We start from the raw sequence: 22386 nt of genomic DNA, 5'->3' as shown, positions 1-22386 counted from the left end.
TAATTTTTACAGTTTCCAACAGATTCTTATGACCTATGACTAACATTTAGTTGCTTTTCTTTTCAACCGGCTGCAAAAAAGTTTCAATATTTGTTGACTGCCATGTTTCTACCATGTTTCGTTCAATGTAAAAATGCATTGCAAGTACTTGTGATTGTTCCTAACCCTGCGTGCTTGGAAAAGACAGCTCAGAGATGTGTGGCACAAAGCTGTAATGGTTATTGAAAAGTGTTGAGTGCAGTCATCCCAGTCTTTCCTTGGCATGATGTTTCTCATGAGGGATAATAACCACTGAAAAAAAGAGGGAAATCCCCTCCTCCTCCTCCTCCTCCTCTTCCTCCCAAAGCTGCTTTCATGTCCGGTTGGAAATGAAGTGGAGAAGTATCTATAAAATGACATTATTCCAGCAAATTACTACTCAATTTAGTGTTATTATAAGGAAAGTGTGATTCCTTGTTCTGAAACAAAAAGTGACAGTTGTGTAAAACTTCCAGCTCCATGAAATTCTTTAGATTCTTAATTCAATGACGGGAATTCCTTTGACATTTTCAACCTGAGAGATCATGTGAGGAACCTGAAGGCAGCACACTTAGTAGAGGAGGCGGAGCCGCGCCAGAGGTTGATATGGGGGGATGACTAAAGTTTTTTTTGTGTGTTTTTTTTTCTAAATGCATTCCATTCATTGTTTCCTCCTCATCGTTGCCCAGGTCCCGGGCACAGAGGCCAAGGATTTTCCAAGGGATCAGGAGGGTGGGGGGTGAGATGGAGAGGAAGAGGAAGGATGACTCTCATTTTCCTTTTCTTTATTATTTTCAACAAGCTTGGCGAGTCATCCTCCTCTTTGTCCAACTGAGTAAACACAAAACCAGGGCGGATGCTTTCATCACATACTTTGCCATTTGTATGATTTAAGAGCGAATAGTTGTGTGTTAAATTTGAACACAGTGGTTGAAAAAAAAGTGCTGAATTGCTGAATTTGAAAAAAGGATATAAATCCACACACAGCACAGACAAACCTAAATACACCATTACGTACTGGTTCCTTTGATTGAGATTATCAACAGATTGTATTTTATGCGATCTCTTTCATGCAATTTGTACCTACGTTTGGTCACAAAGGCCATGTTCACACCAGCCATGTTTGATCCGGACTGGAGTTCACTTCAGGGACTTTCTGGGAAAGTCTGCTTTGTTTGGCATGTGTGAACGCTCCCCTGAACTCTGACCTGGACCAAACAAGAGAACTCCGGTTCACTTAAAAACATGGTTCTCGGTTCAATCGCAAGTGGACTATCTGCTGACTTTCCAGCGGATGTAGAGGGACGACGTGACGTAGAGCACAGTGCATTCTGGGTAGTAAACAAACAAAACTAACCGCATGAATCAGAAGAAGCAGACGCACAAAGATGTATTGGAAAATGGAAGAAATGGAGTTGGAAAACTTTCCCAGAAAGTCCCTGAAGTGAACTCTGGTCCAGGTCAAACAGGGCTGAACGCAAACCAAATCTCAGTAAAGAACAATTTCATTTCATAACTGTGCAAGAGTCTTTTCACAAAAGGCTGACTTTGGTAAATGGAAAATGGATTTGACTTATATAAAGCTTTTCAACTGCGTGAGCAGTACTAAAGTGATTTACATTGTTATTTACATTCACACACCAGTGGAGGCTGCTGCCAGAGTTTAGTTTTTAATCAATATGCATTTGATTGAGAATAAAAGGGAATATTTACCTCTCTACATCACCATTGCTTAATCATTTCCAATATTTTTCTTTTTTGTTGTGTTGTGGAATAGTTTGCTTGTTTCTGGGACCCCTCGAGTTATTATGGAGGTGGGTGTAATACTCCTGGTACAGGAAACAGGCTGAAAGGTTGAGACCAGGTAAAGAATGATTCCCTGCACCGATAAAAAAACCTCCTTATTGCAAAAACTGACCATAGCGGTAGCACCGCACAACATGACAAAAAGGTGACTGAGAGCAGAGGGCCGATGTTACATCAGGAATGAAGAGGATGAATAAGTAGGATGTGGATTCTGTTCACTCTCCGCTGTGATAAAATCTGCTGGATCTCAGTGCAACATCACACTGTGCATGAACCTGCAGTACATGAAACAGTCACAATCACTATGGCAGACAGTCAGGAGTTTGCTTGTAAAACCCTCCAAAGTGGACTGTTTTAGGTAAAAGTAAAGGTTTATGTGTTTGACGGAAACAACTTGTTTCATTTTCCAACGTACAGTTAATAGATAATATTATTGTTTAATTGTGAAACAGCAGAATCATCCTGAGGCCACATGTAAATTTTGTGGTGTCAGTAGGAATAAAGGTCCCCGTTTACGCAACAATGTCCGAATGACCACTAGTTGGTGCTGTTCTTGGTTTTCTGTAATGAAAGCACAATGCAGAGAACAACATGCTATAAACATTAATAATGGCGAGGTGACATTCGTATGGAGAAACGATGAGGTTGGATTACTATTATGGGTGAGTCCCAACACTAGAACTACCAAGTCCCAGGAGAATGTGGACTGGGAGTCATGACACTCTGGAGGCAAACGTTGTTGTTATTGTAGTATTGCAGCATTTTCCCTCATCTACAAGGAGTTCCACCTTGGGAGCCATATCCAAAAAATTGTGTTTTCATTGGCTCCAAACAGCATCGTCATCATGGTGACGGACACTCAAAACACAACAAAAGTTTTCATTTTCACCTCAAAATGTTTTGTGTATACAGAACCGTAATTTTGACACAATCCTGCAGACAGACCACCAGTACTTCAGATGGCTCACCCAGCTGAGCACACACCTCGTCTCAAGTCGAACAGAAAAAAATATAATGCGGTTGGGTTATTTCATTATTATTATTATTCTGACTTTTATTTACCACAAGAATATGGGTGAGGTGCTCAATGCAAGAGAAGCATCTGACAGTAATTATGTTCTGTTTGGAAAAACGAAAAAACTCCCATTGAATTCTTTGTTGTCTGTTAAAGGAGAAACCTTTACATCAGGCATCATGTTTTATTTCGAATCATCTGAACAGGACTTCAATAATAGATGACCCTGCTCAGTGACAGACAAAAGTAATTTCCCTCCATTGTGGCTCAACCAGAAAACTTGGATTATTGGAGGTAGAGCGCTGTGAGGTCCAGTTCAATGCTAAGTTCACCTCATGCAGTACATGGGGGTGGGGGGGGTGGGGGGGGGGGGGGGGCATGCAGCTGTATGGAGATATAAACCTATCAAGACCCTTGCATGGGATGCAGACAGTATGTAACTTCTTAATATATGTGCTATATTTGTAGAGCATATAACTGGCATGAGAGGGATTTAGCTTCTCATTGAATCCAAACAGCTGGTACCAGTTGGGGATATTTTGCATAGTGTACTTCAAGTACAAAACTCTTTGTCCGCCATCATCATGATGACGTCTCCTATACTCCTATCATTTTAACCACAACTACCAGACTCCATTAAAAATTTCAATTTCACCCAGCACAATATGAGAGCAAGAGTTTTATATTCAGATTACTGTAAAGTGGGCCAACATAAAAACATCTGAACTGAAATACTGGTTGATCCCGATCTAACACTCTTACACAACAACGTCCCCGTTTACATGACAACAGTGGTCAGAGCCACTGAAAACAAAACTTTTTTTTTTTTTTAAAGGCTCCAACTCCGCCGTCTTGTAAACGGGGGAAAACACAACTTTCTGAAAATGCTGGGGCTCGTGGTGCATGAGCACCACAACTGTAGTAAATCGTTTTTCTGCACATGTGCAAGAAGATGTATAATAGCAATGGCAGCTTCCAGAGTGTCATGTCTCCCTGTCCATATTCTCCTGGTACTTGATAGTTTCATAGTTGAGAATAACCCGGAATAGCAATCCAACTTCATCTGTCCATACGAATGTCCACGGATCGCCTTTCAAGAAAGAAGAAAGCATACAAAAGGTTATAGCACATACTTTGACTTTCTTTTTCGTGGCTGTTGCTTGACGTCTCCATGGCAATACAATGATCGATTCTATACTGGTACTTCCCTAAACCACAGACAAGCAACATCCCCACCCAAGCTGAAGAGCCAGCATCACTGCTGAAACCGTAGACCTCCCACCATTTGTGTAAAAAAGGCAAATGAAGTGACCAGTTAGCAGTGAGTCTCTGAATTGTATTCAGTAAAATCTTAAAGATATTCAGAAATCAGTTAGCATGTCGTCACAAATGACACCAATTATTTTCATAAATGTCAAACGGCCTCAGCTGAAGAGCTGACTGACTGGCAGAAGGTCGCAGGATTTTACCAGAATGGTGCACTGTGTTGCAGCAACAAAAACTATTGAGGACACGGAGATCGTTAAGTGCCAATTCAGCACATGACGCCTGACTCATCCCCTCTCCTCTGAGTCACCCCCTCCCTCCTCTGGTCCAGGATCTGTGGCTCTCTGCTGGAGCAGGAGCTGGCTCCTCTCTCCTCGACTCCACCTGCTGTCCGCCGGGCAGGAAGCCGGCCAACAGAGCAGACACGACCCCACTGACGAGGAAGAGGGTGTTTCTTTGTTACAGCATAAAGCCTGGGGGTGACGGCGTGGTGGCGAGCAGAGGGCAAGAGCAGGGGCGTCGTGGGGGCACTGGACCGGAGCCACGCTGTGACTCCGTTCCAAGGATTCAGTCATGTTCTAAAATAGATTTATCATAGGAGACCAATGGGGCGCTTAAAACCGAACGGTAAACATCTAAACTTGAACTCTACTCACAATGAGGAAACAAGGAATGAGCTGTTACTCTTCTCTATTTATAGCTTTGCCTTTTAGTTTCTGTTATTTTACAGCTTTGGGGCGACATCAAAGCAAAAAGGCTGGAGTTAAGCTCATTATATAAATGGGCTTTGGGGCTTACTGTGCACACTGAGCAGTGCACACGTAAAAGATGATCCCAGAAGTTAAAAGGTAAACAACTCTAGCAAGGTAGGCAGGGCCTCTATAGATGGATGTTTGTGCCTAATTACATCCAAAAGCTCTTGAAGGCAGCTTGGTTGGGTTCATTGTTTTGGAGACTAATGGAAGATACTCAGGTATAGATCAGGCATCTCGTGTAAGACGAGATGATTTTCATTGAAGCCACTCCAGACATATCTCAACAAGAAAATCTTTTGGTAACCCCCCCCCCCCAATACCAAACTATGATATTTTGTATGGTTTACCCAAGCAGAACCACAAATATTTCTCTTAATGAGCGAAAACTTGGCAAGTGGCAACAAAGAAGATGGATTGGTGGATATTCATTGTCGCTGTAGGATGAACCTTACTGACTCCTGTTAATATTTTGTTATGACGCCAGCAGTCGGTCAAATAACAGTGGAAAGGCCCACTTCATATGGACATGAGCATGTAGGGAGTGGACTATTCACTTTCATATATGTGTACAAATATCCACTTGTATTGTTGATAGGTGTCACATAGTTGATCCATTTTCCCAGTGTGATACAGACAAACAGACAATTGTAATGTCCATCCACATCGAGGGACGAGGGACACGTCCGTCATAATCAAAAGCCACGAGTGTATCCAACTGATTTTCATGACCTTTGGCGGTTTCCTCTGGTGACTCCAGGACGCAGTGTCTCAACGACTACTGGGTGGTATCAAAGCTCCAGTATCCTGCATGTTTTCAGACATTTCTCTGGTCACTTTGTGGAAGTTTGCCACTCACCACCAGGTGCACAGCGAGCACACAGACCCACAACGTTTGAAGAGCAGGTCAACTTGCAGGCAATGTGTGGTGAAGTTTGACTGAAGTTTCCACATCAAAAAAAATAGAAATTCTCATCAACATGACAGGCTTCAACATAAATGGATCCTTGAATAGTGACCATATTTTCATTTCCCTCCCAAATAAATGGGATAAGCTTGTCAACAATTTTAAAAACATATGGAAAATCTGTGGAATAACAGTCTTTTTTAAAATTCAACATCGTCCTAGAAGGTTCAATCTAAGGAGCTTCACAGTATACATTTAAAACATCGTCTGCACTCACCTTCCAGCACTTTTTGATGTTTTTCTGCATCCAGGTGAGCTCCGAGGTCGTCTGCAGCTTTATTAGAAACTCATGTGTCAGCTTTGTATGTGGAGCACTCCGCCTCACATCTGTCTCGAACGGAATGGTATTATAGGCAAGACGGTCATTTCACTCTTCAAGCATGTCTTCTCCTTTTGATGTTGAAATCGAGAAAATTGTGATTTCTTCCTTTAAAATACTTTAATATGCATTTTAAAAGCTGTCAGTGAGTTCTCATCTGGTAAAAATAGCACCACTATTTTATTTCAAGCACGGCACTGAGCTCAACATTTCCATGGAGGTCAATATTGTTGTATCACAAAGAAGACAGTCACAACTCCACAAACCTTTGGTTCATAGTGGAAAATGTTTTAAAATACATATTTTTGTGTATTTCTATGTCAAACATGAGGCTCGCGGGCCTAAACTGGCCAGTCAGGGGGTCCAAATGAGCCCATGAGAATACTTGGTTTTTTTTCTGGACATTATTTTTCTTAACATTTTTATTCCTTTTTATCTTTTTCAAACAAATGTTGACTTCATTATGGAAAATGAAGAAAGTGCACCCTGACTTCAAGCTAGAGAAGAAAAGATGGATGAATGAACATAGAAAATGAGTTTACTTTAACATAATGACCTTCTCATTAAAAGACGACTCAGTTTTCAATATTTCACTTCGTCATTGTAGATAAAATGTTTTTAGAGTAGCATGACAACGGCATATGGAGCCAATGACATTTTTTTTATTTTATTTTTTTAATGGCTCACAAAGTTGAACTTTTCTAAAGATTGATGACAAAAACAAAGCAGAGAGAAAGTAGCAGAAATAGTTCAGAGTGCGTGACGAACTACAGAAAAGCAGAGAAACTAACCGTGACAAAGAAAAAAAAAAGAATCCTGGGTTAAAACTGCCAGAACTGAGGAACAAATTCACAGATTGTTCTGGAACCGCAGCTGCTGGACCAGGATTATCAACGCTGCAGTTACATCTGAACATGGAAAATAAATTAATATTATAATGCATTTTTTTCCCCCTCTTCATTTTGACAGATACGACTTATAGTCCTGAAATAACGGCACTTATAATACCCTATGAATAACATCAAAATATTCCTTTGTTTTCTGCAATCACTTCTACGAGTCGGGCTCTTTCGAGCTTAGATTTGTCCGCTTGTGCCCCCTGATCTAAAACGAGTTGTTCGACTGTCTGTTTCTGTTGAAGCACATCGTGGTGAGAGAGCCAAACATCTGTTGGGGACATTGTGGAGTTAAAAAGCTTTGACACATGCAGCCATTGTCGGGAGGAAATCTCAGCTGGCGAAAATGGGAAACGGGCATCAGCGAATGGAAACGGGAGGAGCTCATGGTGCCAAATGGAGAACAAATACAGCACTTAGTAATTCCAAAGTTCATACACCACCAAGTTGGGTGAGCTCTGGTCAGACAAATAGGAACATTCATCTGAAAGCTCAAAGTGATTAAGTAAAAAAGGATTCATGGCAGGGCACTTAATTCAAACCCTGCTCTGTTCATGTCTCAATACGACTTGAGTGGGACCATTTCTCAGTGTCTGAGCCGCCGAGGGCACGTAGCAGCTCCTCAGCAATCCCAAACTTTTCGACCCCACACATCAACTGCAAGTAAATAAGCTTCGGCGCCAACCGAGTTACAGCAAACAGTGAAGTATTAGAGCAGATTAGCATCAAACTTCAGTGGGTACAGTAGGATTGACTTCAAAAAAAAAAAAGAAGAAAAAAAAAAAAAGGAGGCTTTTACAAGTTAATCGTTCTTCTCGTTTGCCAAATAAACTGGAAAAGCAGTTCGTTGGGCACAGCGAACTGCTTAGCTTCGTATTTCCACAACAGTTTCAGAACTTCAGTGACCGTTCACCACCAAAATCCATCGCAAACTTGCTTTATTGCGTTTCAGTTTGAAATGGATTAAACTGCCGTTTCTGCCAATCCACAAACCGGAGATGTTTCCAAATGACAGAATCGCTACAGAGACAGTTAATAAAATGAACGCCCTCTGGGATAAAAGCAGTCTTGCTACGCTGTTCCAGACTGCGATCTGCTTTGCTTTTCTCCTCGAGATGTGGCTACCAGCTGACGGGACTCCACCTGTGGCATATTAATGGATTGGTCATAGTTTAGTGAGGCACGCATCTGCTTATACGAGGTTTCTAAATGAGCATAGCCTTGAGTTCAGTGGCCCAAATAGCTGAAAAGTTGGAACCTACACTTGGCTGCCTGGCTAAATGAAGTTTCCAGTAAAGGGGCGTCAGGAAGGAAGACAGAACAAGAACAAGAGGACAAAAGTGCAGGAACTTGCAGCATTACTTGTAGTTTTTCCCCTGCACAGTACATAACACTGTGAAATAACTGCATCGTTGAAATCACTGAAAGATCCACGAGCATCGATTAGCTGCTTTTGACATAAATACAACAGCCAAAGCATTTGTTTTAACAGCTACTATTTCACTTAACTCCTGTTTAACCTTTCAGACAACTGGTGAACTCAAGTCCTGTCAAACTTTACTTTTTTTTTTTTTTTTAATTCTTCAGGCATCAGATCTTTAAATAATCGCAGACATGGACAGTAGTGTTTTAATCTCCTTGAACGTGACACTGTTCATGATTATTTGAGAAATTGTCTGCATGTTCAATCGTTTAGCTTTTTACACTTTTTGAAAAAATGTTAAGGGAGCAGCACCGGCAATTTTCATGATATGAAACATGGAATAACAAATAAAGCTATTCTACAATACCACGAGCCTGTATCCACAGTACTTGTGACGCATCCCAAATAAAGATTAGATTCCTAAGTGCCGTCTGTACGTTGGATGTTTATCTAAACTGTTTTGTTACTTGCTTCCTCTTGGAACTGGAGCTGCAAGACTCCTGAAGCGTTTGGCCCATTTTCAGGACGCAGGTGGAGAGGGAAAGGAGGTCAGTCTGACCTAAACTGCTTTGCTCGGTCGTCATGGCAACACCACAACAACACCGCCATGTGTACTTTGTTAACAGACCATTAGAACTACTTTTCCTATGGCGAGCTACCTTTATTTTTAGTAATTAGTGAAGTATTCGCTTTCATTGAAAGCATTGTACTCATTATTACTAGTATGTTTGAAATAAATGAAAAACGAATGAAGTAACTGCACAGACTTAAAGAACTCATTGGTTAGTGAAATTGACTACCTAGTTCGTATGATTCACACAAATTGGACAATGTGGGAGGCTTGAATAGAGCAAATCTGATGCAGGACAACAGAACATTTCAAAAACCACAGAGGATCGTCCCACGAGGACCAAACTGAGGTTTTGGGGGAATTAAGAAATCTCCATTTTTGACTTCTGGCATCTTAATTCGCACATTTTCACTCGTTCACCAGTGTTAAAAAAAAACACAGTCTCACCCATCAAACACCGAATACACAGCATCAATCGTGACGGCTTTGAAGAGGATGGAGGAGATGGAATCTAGGACATCTTTGATTTTCACTTGCAGCACAGACTTTAAAAATAAACTTGAGGCTCATATGATGGAAATACCATTTATTGTAAACAGCACAAAACCTTTCTCACACAGAAGAAAAAAATATATATAATGGCACGTTTTTCTTCAACAGAGCATTAAAAAAAAAAAAAAAAAAAAAAAAGTCTTATTTTTTTATATATGTAAACACAAATGCACAGACAACATGTTTGGTGATGATTTAGGTGCAGTTTCTTGTCATTAATGGACAGGTGGGACAAAAGCTGTGTAATGTCCAATCATCCGATTCCTCTCAAGAAAAACAAAAACAAACTACACATAGTCGTAATAAAATGTGGACGTTTTTTAGAAAAAGTAAAAAATAAAATATAAATAAATACGAGACACTAAATCAGCTTCGACTATATTACCTTAGTGGAGTAATAAAAAGATGATTGAAACTCAACTGGGGTGAAATTTCAACGAGAAGACTCGACTTCAAGGGGGCAAGGCGTCGACCTGGAGCGAGCGTCAACTTTAAGGTCACAATCCGTCACACCTGCGGGACTTGGTCCAATTATCTAGACCAAACGACAGCAAAAACACATTTAGACAGAGCATGAACGAAGCTCGCAGTGGGGCTGCTTTGTTAACCGGATCCATCGATTTCTCTCCGAAAAGTTACCGACGGGAAAAGAAATTGTTTATCCGTGTGGACAATCTAAAAACGAAACAAGCCCGTCTTTGTTCCCGACAATCTCGAGGAGTCGCTATGCGCAGGTCTGAAGCCTCCACTCTTTACCTGTCCAGGCGGTTCACCACGTCTCTCACGGTGTTGATGAGAGTCTCGTGTTCCTGGGGGCTGCTGACGATGATGCTGTGCAGCTTCTTCATGTACGAGTCGATGCTGTCGAGAGTGGGCGTCTCTCCGCTGCCTGCAGGACGAGCGATGGACGAATCTTAGAAAAACTGTGCGGTTCCTACGAGCTGCCTGATATTTCTTCAAAAAAGGGAATGGGAAGCACTGGGAGGGTTTTCCTTTAATTGATTAACCACAGAAAAAACTGGAGTCTATATAACCACTTGTGCCTCACCGGATCAGAATGTGACTGAAAATGTATACAAGTCAAATATGCTTGTGCCTGAACTGACATTCACACACTTGACAAAGATCGAACGTACGCTCTTTGATCGCGACTGCGGTGTGGAGCTCACGCTGAACTAATTACATGATTCTAAGTTTAGAGCTGCGATGTCGGTGGTTAACATCACCAGAGACCGCCATCGTCTCCTACAGGCAATTAATAAAGCAGCCTACAACATCTTGAGACATAAAAACAACAGGAAAAACTGCTAACCCACTGCAAACCTGACTTTGAATTGTTACTTGTCTATAAAGCACAATATGGTCTGGAAATAATATCTCTCTGATTTACTGCTCCATTACGAAAACGCCGAGCCCTCAGAGGTCCCAGGCTCCCAGGCAAGCAGAAGCAGTCTCTCCGTTCTCCAACAAACCTAATATCTGAGGAAACGCCTTTTAAATTTGAGCCCCAGTTTCCTGCATTTCACCACTGAAGAAGACATGTAACTTCATGTGAAGGTTTTTATTAATCAACTATTGTTTTTAGCTTCCGTTTTGATAACAATGAGTTTTAGACCCGGTTTACAAGACAACGTTTACATTTAAAAATGTTTGTTTGTGGACATGACAACGGTGCTTGGAACGACGTAAAACGTAACTCTGAGGCGGAACATTTTGAAAATGCCCGGGCTCTGTCTTTGTGTAGATGGTGGGAAATGCTGCTACGGCTGTGGTAAATACTTCTTCTGCACAACAATGGCGGCCTCCGGAGTGTCATGACTCCCAGTGCATGTTCTCCTGGGACTTGGTACTTTTATAGTTGGGAGTCACCTGGAATAGCAATCCAACTTCATCGTCTGTCCGTGTACTTGTTACTGTGTAGTTTATTGTTGTCTGCTGCGTGTGTGTGGTTTCATTACAAAAACAACCAACAACACCCTCTAGTGGCCTTACAAGACAACTACATGGTTTTAACGTTCCATGTAAACGGACGTCGTTTTCAAAATGTTGTCGTATAAACGCAAAGTTTTTGTGAAAAGAAATTGCAAAAACGATGCGTTTTCACTTGAAACGCCATTGTGTAAACCGGGCCTTTATTCAATACGTTTTCAAGTTCTTGTACAGCGTCCTGAACTCTTCACGGCTGCTCGGTCCTACATTTGAAAACTGGGAAAGTAAAAGGCGGTGACTCTGAATCCTTAAAATGTATTAATGATTATGTTAAAATGTATTTGACTCAAACACATTTAATCGTGACATTGTTTAATAGTTTACATTTGTGAGTAATAAATTTATTTCTGCTTTAGCCGAGTTTATCTTCCAAATTAAGCTTATTAATGCATAAATTACAGATTAATTAGGCTGCTTAGCCTCAGGAAAAGCTCTTATGTTACAAGTTATTTATCGGCGCCTTCTCCTGAGCAAAATCTACCAGCGAGCTTCCCAGTGGCCAGATCTCAGCGCCTGCTGCAATTATCTTTCACTCTGTGGCTCTTGTGGAACAATTCAAGTGGTGTTATGTTTGGTCCCCCCCCCCCCCATTTGTGTCTCTGCTGTATGAGCAGGAAATTCAAATAGGTGTGGGAGAAGCTTGCAGGAGAAAATGCGGTGGGTGTGATCTCGGCACAGAGTTCTGTTTGTGTATAAAACAAGTACGAACAGAGAGCCGGAGACATGCCTCGCGCAAGACGAGAGGAGTTAGGATGGATTCGTGGGTTGGCTTACGCGGACAATCCCGAACGGAGCAGCGAGCGGCCTGTGTTGCAACGCGTGGATCAAAGGGAAAGAGATGCTGAAGCTCAAGGCGCCCCAGATGCGGCGAGTACGCCTACGTTCGCTCCTTTATGTATTGGACTGTGATTGTGGCGGGAGGGGATTACTACGTTTGTTTTCAGGTCTTTGGGGTGACTTCCTGGTGTGAGATATCAAGTCAAGACCAGTCCACAAGCTTGTGTTGCTCAATAGAAACGCACAAATGAAGCCACGTCGAGCTGTACAAGTAAATTTGGGTTCATTTTCAAAGCACAATGCTCATTTACACACGCAGTGACAAGAATCCCTTCAAGGTAGATGATGGTTGAGAGAATATATTTTGGCTGCTCCATTCCAGAGTGACTACACAACCCACATGTCCTGAAGCAACCTGATCGGGAGGATCCCAGGTTGTTCAATGACCCATCAATCCTAAAGGCCACCGCTGAAGACATCAAAACTCTTTTGTTTGACACTGGGATGTCGATCACATTTTATGACGAATCAATGCAGGAATCTACAAAACGGCTTTTCCTTCAGATCCTTTCCACTGTGTACGTAGATGCTCTCTGTTACATGACCTATTCGTCCACACAGAGAACATGTGGCTTTTCTTGTGTTTCAAGTCACATCCTCAGCTACAACAGGATGTCCAGTATAATCCAGACGTTCCTCAATAATCATTGAATTATTCAGATACAGTCACACTGCAGCTTGCAAAGCTTATTTCTCTTATTTCTTTGCTCACATTATAATTTAAACACTCCAGTTTTAATAGTTTATTCAACACTATGTGTTTACAGAAGTACGGCATTAGTCAGATTTTCTTTCCCTGGAAAAGATCAGAAAATATATACAGGAGGTCGGTCCTATATCGAGGCTGTTTCATTTGAAGCTCCTGGTTTTCCCCCCCGATGAGGTTGTAGAGGATATAGACACATACTCTATAGAATATACAAATAAGTTGACCTAAGCAGTGCTGTTGATATCTAGAGTAACTTAGGACAAAACCCGCAGCTTTTAATGTACCAAGTTATCCCGTATAAAAAATACTTGTGAGCAATTTGTAAAAAACTAAATCAGGCGAGAATCAGTTAAAAATGTTTGGCGTTAAGATTGTCTTGGTTATGATTATTGTATAAATACTCTGCTGATACCTCATGTTAAATACACAGGCGGATGCAAACGGGATGTTACAGATGCTGAGGTCACATTGAAAAATATCATAGTTACAACATTGATCATAAAAAAGTATCAGGTTTATGAACAAATATAAGAGTGGCCCGGGTCAGATCCCCGCCCCCCCCCCGCCCCAAAATAAATTGGATTTGTGCTGTTCAGGCTGTCATGAAAATAGATAGGCTTCATAATGGGAGAAAAATAGCTGGATTTGAAACTCCTGCAGTGTGAATGTAGCCTAATGACATGAAAATACAAGATAAGTGAAACACATCAGTGATAATAAGACGAGACACAATATATGGGCTGACCGTGGCCCAGTTTCCTAATCCTCTGGTTACTTATTTGATCTCCACATACCGAGAAGACCCTGAAGTTCAAGTTGCTTTCAACGGAGGCTAAGCACCTTTGCACAATGTGAATGAAAACGTTCTCTCCAAGTGAAGTCCATGTACACTGCGGGATGACGGCGGTGTGGGTTCTCACCTGGCAGAGGAACAGCGGTGAAGCTGGAGGTGAGCGCCTGGCGCAGGGTCTCCAGGTGCTGGTGCAGCAGCCCGTTGCGCCCCCTCTCTTGCATCACGTCGCCCTCCAGCCGGTCCACGGCGCCGCGCATGCTCTCCACGTGCTTCTGCAGCGCCGCGTTGCGCTCCTCGTACTCCATGTTGGTCTTGCGGAGCTGTCGCATCTCTGCTTCGCGTGCTGTGTGTGTTGGAGTGAGGGGGTGGGGTGGGGGGTTTAGACAGGGAGATCAGAAGGGAGCTCCAGCACAGCTACACCTTTATCAATTTTTAATTTGCTCAGAGGGTTGAGGACAGGAGTGAGCAGAGGAACTATTCTGAGACCACTTTAAAGAGGAGGTGGAGGAGCCCTGTGTTTGGAGATGGAGCTTTTCACCTTTGCTGTGGTTGAGAAACTCCTCGGTGAAGATCGGTATGTCAAACACAGTCCTGTCCTTTCCCTCGGTGTCCTTCTGCAAACAGCCACAGACGAGGAGAGAGAGAGAGGAAATGAGATAAGCCACGCAGTGAAACCACTTGGCCGCGCGGACCGGCAGCCGCAGCCGTCCATTTATCTCGGCGGGCTGCAGGTGGGCGGGTAATTGATTTCATACCAGGCCGCGGGGAAAAGACAGTGAAACAGTTGAAGAAATGAGCCGGCTGGAGTAATTTCATCACTTCCACAATATCACAGCCTCTGAAATGGTTCGCAATAGGTCCGTGAGAAGAACGTGTTTTCCCACCAGGTGTGCGGCGCACAGCTCAGGTTTCCTTCACTCCGTCCTCCTTGTATGTTAACAGGGAGACCCGGAAGTGGAGTCCCAGGCCCCGGGGAGCCACTGCTGCTCCCACATGAATGCCGATTCCACCGAGGGAAACCTCCGCTCTGACCCTTCACAACGGAAAAGCCCTTACTTCCATGTCAGAACTTCATAAAAATGAATTACACACTCGGTCTGAGCCAAGTGTTTGGATCACAAAACAAAGCGCCAAAGCGGATTAACAAAGCTTCGGTGACGCAACAATAAGCACCTCATGTGTAAAGCGAGACGACGGCAAACACACAAAGCTACAAACGCTAAAGAAGCAAAAAACAGGCCAAGATTACGAAGATTTACTAATGACCAAACCAGCGAAAAAGGTCAGTTTAACACAAAGATTTTACAAGACATTTCTTTACTTTGGAACAAATATACACGTCCTTCTTTATAGTTGTGGCGTCGAGTTTGTGCGGTCTGCCACACAGCTTCATCCACAGGAGACAACTGTCCCACGTTTTGTTTGGGTTTGGAAATGGGATCAAATAAACCTTGTTGCTTTATCCTTTCAGGATGTCGCAGTTTGCTTAAAAAACGCATCGTTAACGTTTACGATTTGGGACATTTCAGTAAATGTGTTTTGAAATTTCTGTGGTCAAAGAGACACTGACCTGTTTATTGAAATGAGCAATATCCAGAGACGTCGTCTCCAGTGAACAGGAGCTCACTGAAACAGCTATAGACTGGAGTTTACTGTATTTACAGGACCAACAAGACTGAAGCAGCTTTAATTAAATGTTACTTTAGGCTAAGAGTAATAATACATTACAAGTGTGTCGCAGAAACACAAATACAACTAAAGCTATGAAAACAATTTGAAATTCCCGACTTTTCTATATTAATTGGCCTTTAAATGTGATCCGATCTACAGCCAAGTCACAAATATACACAAACCCCCCGGGGGGGGGCTTAACCTCAGGTTATGCACATTTCTGTTTGTGTAAGATATCAAACATATTCTGACAAAACTAGATTAGAGGAATTTGCGAAATGTGACATTTAGTAACGTTTCACTGTATAAATGCAGAGTGCATAATTAAATCATCACAGCTGAGTCAGTCTTTTGTGATGTGTATACTGTGCATGTTGATACGATAATATGCTCATTAGTATTTGCCCTGAACGATGGACACTGTATGTTTACAACAAACGGGGAAGTTGGAAGTTGGAATGGAGCTTCTCTTCTGCTTAGTCTTAATATCTTTAGAAAACCCAGTACGAGTGTGTCTGGGGAAGAAAGAGTCACTGACCTCGTGGACAGCCTCGTTGGCTACCTGGTGCCCGGCATCTGGAGAGGAAGGAGAAAGAGGACAGCGGATGATTCACATTTTCTGCGGCTCGGATTGGAAACTGACAAAGAGTGAAGAAAAGTTCAGAACTGCACTCTGAAAGCGGCACTTTCTCACATTATTGCTGCCATGACGTAGCCGTTTATGACATTTATCCTAAAATCAGCACAGTTCAGACCACATGTCATAGGAAACAAAAAGCGACGGCTCCTTGGCTGGGGACGGAGCCGCTCTTTATCGTCTGATCTACAAAATCGTAAAGGGGCCGCTTCCTCTCCGTTTGCGTCGACGGAGCCGAACAATCCGGCTCGTACGTCTAATGCCAAGTTTAGAAAAAACATCCCAGACGATTCTGAGCCACATCCCTCAAACTCATAAGTCACGCATCCAAAGGCAGACTCATTCAACGACATAGCGACTTTTTTACACCGTCGTTAAACTTTGTTACTGTACGTTAGCAGATTTATGTGCATAGTTATGAGGGCTTCATTTTACGGTGTCGTTTCGGGATTAGTTTACATTTTTGTACAAACGTATTTTCTACACAAGCATCTGTCCTTCTACTTGAGTGAAGAATGCGGGTCCTGTTGGCAGTTCAGTTCACATTGCAGATTCAGGTCCATGTGAGTCACGATATGTCTACAAATCCCCTCCCAGCTCTCTTCCCCCACCCCACCCCCAGCTCCCCTTTCAGCACACTTCCTCCTCTCCGCTCTCAAAAGGCTTCCTGACCCGGCCTCACCTCCTCGGTGCCTCTTGCCCTTCTGCTTCTCCTGCACCTTCCTGGTGAAATGCTTGTAGGCCTCGGTCTTCTGGTACTTCTCCAGCTCCCTCATGTAGCGCTCCTTGTCCCGCTCCGCCTCGTCCAAGTACCGCTGGAGAAAAAAATCACACGGGAGGAAGTAGATTTAGTGGCACAGGATGAAGCAGGGAGGGCAGGATGAATGGAAGTAATCATTTCTCGTCAGAATTAGTTCCTTAAAGACAAATCATCCATTTACTAGAATGACCAGCCTTTACCAACATAGTTTGTAGAAAAGCTTGTGAAATGAGCTCTAACCAAAGACCCTGCTCTCTCAGGACTGACTGAAATACTGCTGATCAACAGGCGAGACAGCACTGATTTCATCCTTGAATCTTCCCCCGCTGTGATCAATCATACACATTTTTGTGTATCACATATGAACACAGATATATTATTAGAATCGATATTTCGTCCTTCTCTTTTCACTCATGTTTCCACAAACCCACTCTCACTGCATGTCCGACTCTGGTACTCCGTATGTTTGAATATCTCTGTGTTGATGTGAATCACCCGGTTGACTTCAATTTACTACAAAACAGATTCAAGCTTCAGCCCATTTGGGAGAGCAGTTGAAACGCTGAAACTTCTCCCTAACAGATGATGTTCTACATCCATCAACCATCCATCCATCCATCAAACGTAAGGCCGAAGCAGATGGAGCGGAGTTCAAACGGGCCAGGCATAAACACACAAACCTACAATTCAGAATCAATCGATAATCCTAATATAACAAGCATCGCTGTGGATTGTAGGAGGAAGTCGGCGAGTCCAGAGAAAACCCAAACATGCAGAGTGAGAAGGTGAAAATTCCACACGGGAGGACCGAAGAGCCAAAGTCAGTGTTTTGTGAATATGGCCGATTGAATTATTAGAAAATGCTTAATCCTGCTCCTCCTTCGGAGTTTTGTTTGTACAGTGGATGTTTCTGCTATTTTGAGATTTTCAGTTGTTTTGTTTATGGCAACAATACACACAGAGTGTCTCGTCAGTGGAAAAACATCAAACCTCTGTGAACCGTCGCGTGTAAATAAATAACGATTCTGCTGACTCGTGTTTTGCTGTATTATGAGGGAGAACTTGACAATATTTTCAAACATGGGTGATTTCAAAATGATGCTTCTATCGTTACAAGACAGGAACTCTATCTGTCTGGTTCCGCCTCCCACTGGAGGGTCTAACTAGGCCGCAGTGCGACGTGCTGTCAGCACAATCTGGAGAAGAATGTCAAGAGTGTGAGTGTCAGCTCCTGAAGACACTGACTGCGTGGATTCTTGCAGACTTTAGTTCCCGTTGTTTCAAAAAAAAAAAAAAAAAGAGAGAGAAAAGATGCTCGGACCCTGTTAAATCTGGCTGGGGATCATTTTACAGTGTTGCATGGATCGGACTGACTTAGCAGCCCAGTCCTGCAGTGGCACAGCAACACTGACCTCAATAATCAAAGGCTTCCCCACATTTTGCGGCTGGCTGCCAATGCCACCGCTCTCTTTATTAGCTTCCACAGTTTTTAAAATTGTTTTTATTTTCTATTTCCAAAAACAGGTCGCGATCCTGACCTGCTTCTCCTCGGGGGGCAACTTGCTCCACTCGTTGCCCAGCATCCGGGTGATCTCTGGGAAGGGCACGTCGGGACGCTCGGCCCGGAGCTGCTCGCGCCTGTCGTTCATGAAGCGCACGTAGCCCGTCAGCGGGGCTTTGGGCGCGTTGCTGTCCTTCATCGGCTTCTTCCTCTTTCTCCCCTTGGTCCAGCTGCCGCGTCGCGGTTTCTGCAGACACACAAATATATTCAAAACAGGGGCGGGATGCCATTCTTACTCTGTCTTGTCAGTTCGGCGCCGTTTTCTGGCTGAACGTGCAACAGAAACAACTTGTTTCTCGGCTACCTCTACATGTATCTTCAGATCACATCACATGTTCAGTCAATTATTGGTCCGTTATGGTGAATTTCATATTAAAGGGTTCGACACAGTGAGTTTGACTGGAGAGGAAATACTGTATGGGAGAAGCTATACCAGCTTTACTGTCTCACAACAGAAAATATAAATGACTTTGCATTTTGTGTCAATATGTGCTTATTAAAGCCAGTTAACAATATATATTCATAAACTCGGTCACATGTCCTGTATTTATTCAGGTCACAGATGTTTTTTCAGTTCAGTGTGAATATTGTACGGGATGTAGTCGTATCTAATTTCCCTCATCAATCTACTGGTACGCATGCATGTTGCTGTTGTTTTAGCAATGTTTCCTGAAGTTTTGGGATTATTTTGGGGTCACCTCTTCATTTTATGGACAGCCGAGTTCAGAGGGATAAACTAAGTTAATATGATGTTTTACAAGTGAAAACAGAAACCTTTTGACGTGCTTAGGGGTGTTTAGAGCCCCTGAAGACGCAACTTTTTGAAAACGCTCCGTGGAAAATACAACTTCTCGCTGCTACCTCAGTAGTAGTATTTAAGTATTAACGTAGTAAATAGTTCTTCTGCACATGCATGAGTAGATGGACAACAACAACAATGTTTGCCTCCAGAGTGTCATGACTCCCAGTCCACATTCTCCTGGGACTTGGTAGTTTTAGACTTGAGATTCACCGTAATAACAATCCAACTTGGTCGTCTGTCCATTCAAATTTCCGTGTACTCGCCATTGTTAATGTCTCTAGTGTATTGTTCCCTGCTCGGATATGTGTGTGTGTGTGTGTGTGTGTGTGTGTGTGTGTGTGTGTGTGTGTGTGTGTGTGTGTGTGTGGTTTCATTTCAAAAACAACCGACAGCGTACACGGGTGGCCCGGCATGAAAACCACAAAGTTTTTTAGTAGGAGATGCGTTTTCACCTGAAGTGTTGCGTAAACACGGCCCCTGTAAGGTCAGATTTCGCCATATTGTTCGACTTGTCTCACGGCTATATTTTGGAACCAACTGCTGACCCCGATCCTCGTTCGATTTAAACATGTTCACACTAATTCTGCACCACATTAGCGTTTTGTCCGGTCAATGTGAACACGGCTTTTGGAGGACTCCAGTTGGAGTTCCTCTGTGATATAAAAAGACTTTGACCTCTTACCTCATCTCCATTTCGCTGGCTGTTACTGTCGGCGTTGGCTGCAGGAGACCCCGTCTGCTCATCCATGACTCCTGCAAACACACACACAGGAGGGAAGTTGGAGCTGATTCCAACGCAGCCTATGTTTATTTCAGACTTGGAAGGGTCAGCGATTAGTCAGGACGTTGGTGTCGGGACACATGAAGATGGCTTCAGCTTTTGGCTGCCGGTTCTGCTGTGAGGCTCATTGTCATTGGGGATGCTGCCATGCCAGGAAACAGACAGGAGAGCATTACTGCTGCAGTTTTCCCTGTATTCTTGGCTTGAAAACCTCCTCCTGGCCGGCCACATTTCCTCTCATAGAAATGTCTCGCCACAATCAATCATTATCGAATCGGCACATGAAAAAAAAACAAATACCTTTAACCTTTTGCCTCGTAGATGCTACTGTGGCCTATTTCGAAGCAGTGTGGTAGTATCTCCTTAAACATTTAGACCAGACATCTGCCTTAAAAAAACACACAAAAAAAAACTGAACTCGTCAGTCTCACTCAGCTGTGAAGTCATGAGATGAAGAGTTCTTAAAGCCACTTTAAAAACATGAGCTCATTGAAACACAAAGGCACCCAATTAATAGAGATCGGGGCTAGATTAATCCGCCTGCTGACTCAGAGGACTCGCAGAGCTCTAAAAATAGAAGCAAATATCATGTTCCTCAACCTTTCACCTCTTCGCTCTCAATTACAAGCGGGGAAGTACAGTCTCTGCATCCTGGATGTGGTTTCTGCCTCTGTGCCATGAAATACGGTGGGAATAGTCACACAGGAATCAGCCAGTCTGCCACAAAAAGTCCATTTGGGAAAATGTGTCTGAACTCAGCGGCTCAGAAACTAAAAGTGACAGATTTATCAAAGTTTTACAGTGAAGCCAAATGCTAGTGGACACACCCACTGTCACAGAAATTCAAACAACAGGAGACTTTGACATAAAAGCAGTTTCCCAGGGTTGCTCGAGCTAATAGAAGGTGTCTTATTCTGAGTTTGTTTGACATGCAAAACTAAATTTGAACCATCGCTTTAGACCACTGGTCCATCATCTGATTTGATCATTCTCAATCAATGCCACTAGGAAAGAGGTCTGGCTCTCTGAAATCATATACACATATAGATGATCCACAGGAGGGATTTTTAACTCACTAGACTTATAGGCAACAAAAACCAAAGATGACTGAGATAATCCAGAAGGAAAGCAGGAAACACTGACCTAAATACACATTGCTCCCTCCACGCCCACCCCTTAAGAAAATGGGACAGGCTGTGCTGCGGTGCCCCCTGCTGGATCAGGGCGGGTAATGCATGCGTTCTAATGTATTTAATGAAGTTTTGCAACCAGCAAAATCAACTCGCTTCAGTCAATGTGAAGAAGATGTGCACTTCATCTTCTCTACTTATGAAAGGAGTTATAAACGTGATTTCTCCCGATCACACACCAAAGGCTGACTCGTCAATTTAATCGAAGAAAAACGCATAACTGAGTAAGATTATTGGCGACACACAGCTGGACTGTTTGTGCTTTAAAGGCACATAGAGCCTGTAGCATGGAGCAGCGTCAACATGAAGCTACACATGCGAACCAAGCACGATCAACAGCCCATTTAAAAAGCGGATTTCCCCTCGAAAGCTGGCGATATTTCCTGGTATTTGATGGACATATATAAGGAGACTTTAATCTGAAGGTTCCGCTTCAGAACATTGAATCGATAAGCTAACAGCTAACCGTGTAAATGGCTACATCCAGGAGCTGGCGAGAGAGCTGTTCGCTGTCAGATCCCCTATTTAATAAGCATACATGCATGTGTGGACACAGCCTTCAACAGTAATGAGGAGTATATTGAAGAAAGAATCATTAAAAACCGACCTTAGATTGAAAATCCGCAGCTGAACCAGCCCGAATTATTTTCCTAATCAAAACAATACAGCAGCCACCGTATAGAATGAAACTACATAGATCATTTTATGGCAATGTCGTCCCGTTTGAGCGACGAAAAACTCACACAACAGCCTAAATTATCATTAAAAGACTCCACATTTTGTATCATTTAAAGGGAATACACAAAAGAAAAAGAATAAGATGCCCAAACTCCTTACAAACGTTCACCCTCTATTCTATGTGGTCTATTTCTAGGGTTATATGGCAGCTTGCTTCTTCTTCGCGAGAATCTTTACACACCAGGCTTTGTGTCAAAAAGGACGCTGCTGCCCCCTACCGTGAATTGCGTGTACAACAATTCAACGAGTCATTCATAAAGCGTTCAATTCAATTCAATTTTAGTTCTATAGCACCATTTAAATTTTTACTTCTATAGCACCAAATACACCACA

The 22386-nt window shown here is 42.8% G+C and overlaps 1 protein-coding gene across 3 annotated transcripts; it reads right to left on the bottom strand.

Moving 5' to 3' along the window:
- Window positions 1-9604: 9604 nt before the first annotated feature.
- Window positions 9605-22200, bottom strand: hmg20a (high mobility group 20A; the record flags this gene model as incomplete). Of its 3 annotated transcripts, XM_080476057.1 has the most annotated exons (9): window positions 21923-22200; window positions 20027-20097; window positions 18520-18729; window positions 16904-17036; window positions 16123-16160; window positions 14452-14527; window positions 14041-14256; window positions 10342-10474; window positions 9605-10120 (listed from the first exon to the last, which is right to left on the bottom strand). In XM_080476057.1, the coding sequence occupies exons 2-9, from the start codon at window positions 20090-20092 to the stop codon at window positions 10117-10119; spliced, it is 876 nt and encodes a 291-aa protein (XP_080332183.1). In that variant the 5' UTR covers window positions 20093-20097; window positions 21923-22200. The 3 variants fall into 3 exon arrangements, with proteins under 3 accessions (XP_080332183.1, XP_080332185.1, XP_080332184.1); XM_080476059.1 differs by lacking the exon at window positions 10342-10474 and having other exon boundaries at window positions 9606-10120; window positions 21923-22187; XM_080476058.1 differs by lacking the exon at window positions 9605-10120 and having other exon boundaries at window positions 10338-10474; window positions 21923-22174.
- Window positions 22201-22386: the final 186 nt, after the last annotated feature.

Source organism: Lipophrys pholis (genome assembly GCF_963383615.2).
Source record: "Lipophrys pholis genome assembly, chromosome: 11".
Taxonomy (NCBI): Eukaryota; Metazoa; Chordata; class Actinopteri; order Blenniiformes; family Blenniidae; genus Lipophrys; species Lipophrys pholis.
The sequence above is the reverse complement of the archived record's forward strand: the minus strand, read 5'-3'. Positions and strand labels throughout refer to the sequence as shown.